Here is an 8,672-nt window from a genome sequence, read left to right as displayed (position 1 = left end):
CACGCACACGCACACGCACACGCACACACACACACACACACACACACACACACACACACACACACACACACACTGCTTCTGATCTTTTTTTGTCTGCTGTCTGCAGGCTAAAAGCAAAGTAGTCGGCCGGGCAATTTGTGGCCTGTGTGTGTGGGTGGTGGATGAGACAGGGGGAAGGGCGGAGGGAGGTGGGCTGGGCTGGGGTTCAGAGTCATCTCTTCATGTTCATGCATTCAAATAATTGATTCTCTTTGTCGAGTGCAAATGTTCTTTCTAAAACTAAAGTACCGCATGATATAAAGGACTGATTACAACACACACACACAAACAATAATGTATTGAAAACAGTACCTCCTCTTTATTTTTAAGGAAGCAAACTCTTTCGCTGTAACCATAGTATGACACCGCTTTCTAGTCTGTTAGTCAGTCTGAATGTGTGATTATTAGGAGCATTTGTATTATTTCAAAAATTACGGCCATTCACCAATTCTCAATTACTAAATCTTTGGAGGAGGGGGGGAGGAGTCCATTGGAGTCCAATAATTTATAATGGGACTCCCATTATTTACTTTAATAAATTATCAGGCTGAAGTACACTTTATGTGGTTATTATGGAATAAAAGGGCTAGGAATTAATAATACCCACCCACCCTCCCAAACACACACACACACACACACACACTGCTCTCTGATTTTTTTTGGTCTGCTGTCTGCTATTGTGCTAAAAACCACCGCACACAAACTGCAGAACCTCGTTAAAACCAGACTGTATAAAATAGGTTGAAAGAAACTCAGGGTAAGCTCTTGTCCATCCAGCCGGATAATCCGGATTGGCTTCGGTTTCATCCAATGAGTCAGAAGAGCGCGAAGACACATGACGTAAATATCATATCAAAAATGTGGCAGTGCAGAACGAAATATTTATAAACTAAGGTTAAATAACATATAGATAGCTAAACACGGCTACTACAATTGGCTAGTAACATTAAGGTTTACTTGTCACAAGAACAATATGTCACTTAATCTAAGCTCCGTTTCACAAAAAAGGACTCTCGAAAGCCTCCTTGGTGAGTCGAAGGGTTTGTTTCCTCTCCTTATAAAACATTCTTCGTGTCGACGTCAGACTTCATGTGGTTTTCTGTCGGTGATACTCTGCCATATCTAGGCTAAAAAGAGTTGTACCTTAATGTAAAATCCTAAGGCAACCTTAATTTACGTAACCTAGGTTGATGAAAACTTTGTTTTGCCACATCTCGCATGAGAAACAGCAGTTTCGAACAAACCAATGTCTCACATAATAACAAATCATTTTACGAAACTACAAACATTTGTTAGTTTGCTTTAAAAATGGCGGGGGTCGTTGCGATGTGACGTAGTGATGAACAAGCCCTTACATGACCGCTACAATCTAGCATAATTGATTGAAATTAAGTTTGAATACGATTCGTTATAGTAAGTTGATGCACAATAAATACATTTGTGACATTTTATAAGAATTCGCTGTTCCTATATAAAACATTGTTTTAAAATGATATTACCATAGCACTCTAACCTATGGTAATACATTATATATACCTGATTGTTTATTTACATAATATGAATCGGGACAGAATTCCAATATAAGATGTTAATCTTGACACTTTCACATGCGCTCTTCTATCTATCTTTAAATATTACACCAAAATCAAACTATTTGTCACACCAATATTACTGGTAACTGCCGTTATTTGTATCTGCAGAGAAGAAAAATCATTATATTGTGAAAATGGCCGGTGATGTATCAACTCCACATTCAATTCACAGCTGGTCGTGTGACAAAGAGGCCAAAGGTGGAAGATAGCAAGAAGCTCCAAGAGGCAGCAATCCACCTGTTGTACCGACACCAGAACCTCTCAGGCCTGCTCTCAGAAGTCGTGGTTAGTTGACTAAGGCGAGAATAGTACTTAAGTTTGGTTTAAAACGTGAAATGTGAAGTGAGATGGTTGCATTGGCATTTGCGACAGTCTCTTGTAGTAGTAAATGTGTTTGTCCTATGGAATCCATAGGCCTTGAGTAATTTGTGTTTTAAAAATATTGTTAAACAATCTATTTAAATTGGTCTAAACTCCCTATACATTCAATACCAACTACTGAAATAGAATGCCCCTGGCTGCCTACATTTATTTTCTTCCATGAAGATTCAACGGCCTTCCGCAGACACGTGTGTGGAAAATGCACAGCAGAAACAGACTGTCTCAGAGTTTCTTCCCTCATCTCTTGCTGGATCGCTTCTATGTGAGTTTTGGCCGTTTCCCTTCATAAACAACGTTGTTTCAAGTATTGGGCCATATTGATGGCCTTGGTTTGCACTTTGCATCATCCGATGCCACATAGCAGGAGAAAGAGGGCTTCCCTCCTGATGCCAGTAATGACATCTCCTTCTGCACTATTCCCAAATGCTCTGGCAGCATTTCTCGGAAATGGCACGTCCTAATTGTTTTCCTGTGTTTTTTTGTCTCTGCATGCTCAGTCTGTTTGTGTGTAACAATGTGCATGCAATGATTGTATTTATTTATGTATTCTTTGTATTGATATTTCATCCCTAGTGCCTGTGTTGAAGCGGCAGGCAGACAAGCTTGGCGTGTCGGTGGTTGCTCTTTCTGTCAGGACTGTCCTGAAGAGACTGAGAATGACTTGTAATGATGATGATGATTATGAAGCTAAAGTGGGCAATGGGGTCAAGAGAGTTCTGCTCACCTCTTGTCAGCGAGTAAGTGTTGGAATGATTGGCTTGCATAGTGGATACTTTGCAAAGAAAATGAGGGCCATTTCATTTAAGTAGTTCCAAAGTAAATATGTGGTTCTTCTATGTGTGAACGTGATCCCTTCAGGTTCAGCTGTGTTCGCTGCTGCTCTCAGCCAGAGAGCTGCTATCCCTTGGAGCCTTCTGCCCCAAGCTCTTTTGGCAGGAGTACACAAAGCATCAGGTGTGTTAATGGGCGTCAGTATGTTCTTGTGTATGTAAAAAATGTGGGTATGCTTAAAATGTTAATAGTTCGAATATGTGCAAATTGGTGTGCATAGTATGAACAGGTATAACATCATTCAAGGTTTTGTCCAGCCTATTTTTAATTGTCTTAATTGTCTAATTAATATGCATGGTGTTTGAGTTGTGTTTGGTGTGTGTAGAAACGACTTATATGTGCTTGTAGCGGAGTTTCTCATGTTTAATTTGATGTGCAGTATGACTATTTCTACATAATAAGGGCAGTGCCTTTTGCTGCGAGAGTGATCCTGGTCTTCCCAAATCTGGGGAACCTCGAATTTAAGAGGTTCATTTATCATTTAAATATTTTAATTTCATTATTTGGTCCCCTTTAGACACAGTACAAGCTAGAGGTCGCACACCACCTTTACGCTCAGGACATCCTGAGCATCAAATACATTTTAGAGAGGTAAAGTGATCTTCACTCTTCTTTTTTTACTAAAAAAAACAACATACTGGTACAAAAAGATAACATTTCCTTCCGTTGCCCTTGCTGCTATCGGCTAATCGGTCATGTCAGGGTGACGAGGGTGATTTGCAATATGTTTTTTATGATATGCTGTTGTGAGAGGTTGCTTAAACAATCAAACTAAAATAATGCAAAATACTTAAATCCTCGTAGATTCACTTAGGCTTCAGTTAAATACCACACAAATACTTTTTGTGTAGCAGCCCAGTACCACAGATACCTTTTTGTTTAAAGCTGTGTAATTATATCATGATTTAAAAATCAGAAACTGTATTCTATCCAATGGGTTTTATCATATAACATATTTAGTTTGTAGACTCTACCTTCCCCAAACCAGCAGAACAACATATCGGTTCATCTGTCTTGTCTCTGCAGCGATGAAGAAGCAAGGGTGTGGATGGTGGCTGGGTTAAAGGCTCTCTGTAGCGGGACATCTCCACAGGCCCAGCAGGAAGAGGTGGAGGTGGAAGAGGAGAGAGACATTCAGCAGGCAGTTCTTTCCTGTAAGAGATGTTATTTGCCTCGTCTGGCTGAGGAAAAGGCAGTTTGGGTGGCATCTTCTGTAGTTATTTATCATTATAAACCAAAACATCAACTCTCTTATGAGCACTCAGTCATCAATCTTTTTCTGATTTTACATGGCATAATTTAATAGATGTATGCACAAGCGAGTTTCGTAAAGAAAGGATCGGTGTCTTCAGCATTAAGATTCATGACAATGGATGTGTTATCTATTAATGTACTTTTGGTATTTGGTGTGTGAACATTGAACATAGCCTACTTGGATTACAGTCACCAACAGCAGGAGTAGGGTTTGTTAATAGGTTGTTGTTACCGAGAAAGGTGTGTGAAAGCTTTTTACATTTTCCCCAGTCTCTGAGCTTAAATGCTAGGCTGTCAGGAAAAGATGATAAAACATTTTGTAATCTTTTTGAATCGATACCTACGTCTAGCTGAACTTGATAGTGATATGTGAAACCTACAACAATGTGTGTCTTGAAAAAGCCTATCAAGGCTATTGTTAAACATATATACCTATATATTGTTAAGGAATGGCTGACTGTGTGTTGCAGCGGTAGTGGGCGTCCTGGTGGGGAGTGGCTTTGAGGAGAACAAGGGCCCATCGGGACCCAGCAGGAGGACCTCAGTCTCCTGCTGCTCTATACTGGACCACATGCTCTATTGTGAGTCTGGTTTTCCTCCCAGCTATGCTAGTCGTGATTGATTTTTCAACCAACTTTCCTTTTCCTAAAAAAGAATATATAGGCGTCCACTTACAATATAAGTGGACGCCTATTTGAATTCCCCTAACCATGATACATAATGCTGTCTGAGCATAATGGACAGCATAATGGATATCTCTATCTCTCACTCACTAAGGGCTCCTAGACAGCTTGGATAGGTTGCAAGGCCAGCCATGCGGTGAGACAGCGCTAGAGAATTGGTGAGTGCTGTGATTCATGTGATTCATCAACCACTGTGAGAAAAAAGGTCCTACAAGATAGACCCACCATGGAGTATAACAATCCTTATCATAATGGTAATGATGGTCTCTTCTGGTCTCTAATTTCAAAACAAAGTCTCTTTTTTGTATGTCTCCCTCCTGCACAGGATCCAGCTGCTGGATGCGTCTCTTTGTGGCACCTCAGCGTCGCCAGAAGCCCTGCGCCGCTTCTTCATGCACAGCCTCACACAGACACTCACCTACAAACCTCGCCTTAAAGGTTGACCACCAGCGACCTGTCCCACTGGAACACTCCATACACTCCAAGGCACGCCATGTCTTGAAATGTCTCCTTTTGCCTCCGCCCACAGTGTCAGATGCCATCGCCATGCAGAACGAGTGGAGCTTTGCTAAAACCAGCAGGTTGCTGACTGTACTGTTTCGTAAGGTGAAACAACTTTTCATATTGCATGTTGACCGAGCCTTACGGTGTTGGAGGTTTGGATGTCTGCGACGCTGCATGAGCGCATGTACCCTTTGGCAACGTGCTTTGGGGAAAGACGTTTCCCTTGCCGGGTGTCTCACCCTCTGCCTCTGAATTCCACAGCCCCCTGTGAAAGCCTGAGTAACGGGTAAAGACTGTGCAGGATTTACTTTTCTCTCTCAGGCCACAGTTTTTTTTGTTGAAAAATAAATGTGCTGGGTGCAAGCATTGGGATTTGCACTTGAATGTGGAATGTATATAAGTGAATGCCATCACTACTGAAAAGGTCATCTTTTCAGTAGTGAAAAGCATTTAACCCACCACTAAATCCTCACTTAGTAGTGATAGACGTTTGCATCATGTTGCATTTTTTTTATTAAATGTATTAAGCAGCATGCCTTGGCGTGTGTGTGCGTGTGTGTGTGTGTGTGTGTGTGTGTGTGTGTGTGTTGCACGCCTCATACAGCTGGCCATACTCTTCAGTGTGGAGGACTTGCTCATTCAGCTGCAGCAGGTGTTGGAGACTCACGAAGTAAACTGGAAGAACGTCCTCAGCTTCTTGTCCACACTGCTGGTCTTCAACCCCAATGCCCGGCCCTGCCTCAGAGGTCCCTACATAATATTATCATTTAATGTAGTTGACTTCTTAGTTACCGTGTGTGTTGAATGTATTTGTTGTTGGAAATACATTTAGTAAAATCCAATGCGTTGGATTGAAGGATAAATACCCACTCTCTCTGCCGCTACCAGAAATGCTGGGCAAGTTGCTGGCTTCAGCATTTGAAGGCTATGATCTAGAGAACATGATCACAGCCTTCTTGCTGGCTCGCCAGGGGTCCCTGGAGGGCCCCAGCTTCTTCCCCTCCTACAGCGAATGGTTCAAGGTTGGTGCTACACTGACCCAAGTCCCACACAACCACTGTCCTCTCCTGCCTCAGAGCAGCTATATCTGCACTGGTTTAGACCAAGAGCCACATGGGATTATCACATTTTAATTGGATTGCGTTTTGGCCCTTCATGATCTAATTTTCCTTTTTCTCTTTTTTTAATTTAACAATATACCCCTGATCACAAACAAAATCAGTGACACCAGTAAATTTTACTTGAATTTACTTTTCCTCACAATTTTCTTTTAAAAAAAATTGAAATTTATACTGATTGTTTAAAATTACTTTATAATCACATATCACACTTAATGTATAATTTCTTTCTACTTTATATTAGCTATCTTTTGGTGGACATAGCAGTTACCATGGGAGCAGCAAGAAATCTTTGGTGTTCCTGCTGAAGTTCCTGTCAGATCTGGTGCCCTTTGACCCCCCTCAGTACCTCAAGGTAACCCTTATACACCACTATAGCTTTAACCAACAAGATTCTAGAGGTTAACTGTGTGTAGGTACATAGTACAATTGATCTAAGCCCAGCCACCACGATTTCCATCCTAATCATCTGCTCAGCTCGGATGTGCATGTTCCTATCCTTCCTATCTTAGGTTCACATGCTGCATCCCCCCTACACAGCAGTGAAGCACCGCAGTCTATTGCAGGAGTACGTCTCCCTTGCTAAGACAAGGCTGGCCGACCTCAAGGTGAGCCCTGTGTATAACTAGAAAAATACTAAATTATCTAGACAAATAGCTAAATACCTAGGCCAGATTCCTAATAGCATTCCTTCTGTAGGTGTCAGTGGAGGACATGAGTATGTACGAAGATGTATCTGGGGCCACTGGAGAACCGGGGAAGGTAACAGTGACTCTTAGTGGTTGGGCTCAAATAATGCACTTTTGTGACTGCTTGAAACAATACAACTTGGTTGATACTGGGTCTTTGATGAGTGTTTGCTGGTGTATGTGGGTTACTATTTCCTTAGCACCAGTGTCAAGCCTTACAGGATGTGGAGAAGGCATTGTCTCTGTTTACAACCACAGGAAGAATCTCTGCAACAGTAATGGAGGCCAGGTATTTCAATTACAGTTTCTGACCGAACTACAATGCGGCAGATTATGACCCTACATGCTTCATAACAGCTTGTTCTTTTACTATCACTGTATTCACAAAATCTAAGTGTAAATACAAAGTACAATAAATAAAATATTATGGCCACTTATTTACACCTTGACCGAACCTGTACACCACAATGGGAGATGTAAAATGACTGAGTTAAAGATGGTTGACCGCCTCTTTCCAATCTCCGTGAACAGTATATTCCGGAGGCCGTATTTCCTCAACCGTTTTCTCCCAGCCCTGCTGACGCCACGTGTGGTGAGACACAAGCGTCTTTAGTCTGCCCCGACTGCATGGAATATCAGATTTGCATGCATGTTTCACAGTACCTCAATTCACATATGGGATTTGGAAACAAAATAGTAAAACAAAAAATGGCAAAATACATTTGAGTTCATTAATCAGGCAGTTACAGGTACAAGAGTTTGCTACTTTTCTAACTGTCCTGCTGGAGTCTTCAAAATGGTAACTCTGTGTATATGACTGTTTGCAGCTTCCTTTGAAGGCTGACCTTAAGATGACTTTCATAGATGCCCTAAAAAAGTGAGTAACAAAATGTGAAACATGGCAACATCAGGAAGCGTGATATATTTTATAACATCACATATCCTATTTGTTTTTGGTCAACAGAAAATCAAAGTCATACTGTCTACACAGACGGCACACACAGAGTCCTTCGTACAACAATCAATGTTAAACATTGTTTGAATAATGTTTGTGTTTGCTTCAGAACTGAGAAGATCCCTGCCGGCCAGTACTCTTCTTATGTTGAGGCATGTCAGAGGCAGAGACAGCAGAACAGTGGGTATCTTATTTGATCTCCTTTATGTTGTGTGTACTACTACTACTACTATTACTACTATGAAGCGGCAATGGTCAACTCTATATGTGTATCTTTGTTTTGCTAGTTATACTTTGTTCACCCATTAACCTTAAGATAGTATTGTTATTGATTACATTGCAAATACCGTATTGGACTAACTAACTTATACTTAGTCTGTGTGTGTGTGTGTGTGTGTGTGTGTGTGTGTGTGTGTGTGTGTGTGTGTGTGTGTGTGTGTGTGTGTGTGTGTGTGTGTGTGTGTGTGTGTGTGTGAGTGTGTGTGTGCTCACACACATGCTTGTGGAATGAAACCATACCCCTCTGCAGATAGTTGTTAACACTGATTTTGTATTATTCGTTCATTTTCTAAGACATACATGCTTGTATATTTGTGTGTAAGGGGACTCTGAGTTGAATGTGTTTT

At 41.2% G+C, this 8,672-nt stretch overlaps 1 protein-coding gene across 1 annotated transcript in view; it reads left to right on the top strand.

Annotated features, from left to right (window-relative positions):
* The first annotated feature begins 941 nt into the window (after window positions 1-941).
* fanca (FA complementation group A) overlaps window positions 942-8,672 on the top strand; it is a 63,161-nt gene continuing 55,430 nt past the window's right edge. Inside the window, exons 1-20 of the mRNA XM_079743216.1 lie at window positions 942-1,067; window positions 1,804-1,916; window positions 2,178-2,274; window positions 2,586-2,749; window positions 2,871-2,966; window positions 3,361-3,434; window positions 3,870-3,997; window positions 4,568-4,678; window positions 4,875-4,938; window positions 5,106-5,218; window positions 5,310-5,386; window positions 5,889-6,030; window positions 6,173-6,306; window positions 6,647-6,757; window positions 6,915-7,010; window positions 7,102-7,164; window positions 7,292-7,380; window positions 7,623-7,683; window positions 7,919-7,968; window positions 8,156-8,226. Of these exons, the coding sequence (XP_079599342.1) occupies window positions 1,013-1,067; window positions 1,804-1,916; window positions 2,178-2,274; window positions 2,586-2,749; window positions 2,871-2,966; window positions 3,361-3,434; window positions 3,870-3,997; window positions 4,568-4,678; window positions 4,875-4,938; window positions 5,106-5,218; window positions 5,310-5,386; window positions 5,889-6,030; window positions 6,173-6,306; window positions 6,647-6,757; window positions 6,915-7,010; window positions 7,102-7,164; window positions 7,292-7,380; window positions 7,623-7,683; window positions 7,919-7,968; window positions 8,156-8,226 (1,909 nt within the window). The 5' untranslated portion in view covers window positions 942-1,012. The remainder of the gene's footprint in view (window positions 1,068-1,803; window positions 1,917-2,177; window positions 2,275-2,585; window positions 2,750-2,870; window positions 2,967-3,360; window positions 3,435-3,869; window positions 3,998-4,567; window positions 4,679-4,874; window positions 4,939-5,105; window positions 5,219-5,309; window positions 5,387-5,888; window positions 6,031-6,172; window positions 6,307-6,646; window positions 6,758-6,914; window positions 7,011-7,101; window positions 7,165-7,291; window positions 7,381-7,622; window positions 7,684-7,918; window positions 7,969-8,155; window positions 8,227-8,672) is intronic.

Source organism: Pollachius pollachius, assembly GCF_949987615.1.
Source record: "Pollachius pollachius genome assembly, chromosome: 9".
Lineage (NCBI taxonomy): Eukaryota > Metazoa > Chordata > Actinopteri > Gadiformes > Gadidae > Pollachius > Pollachius pollachius.
This window is presented reverse-complemented; position numbering and strand designations above follow the sequence as displayed.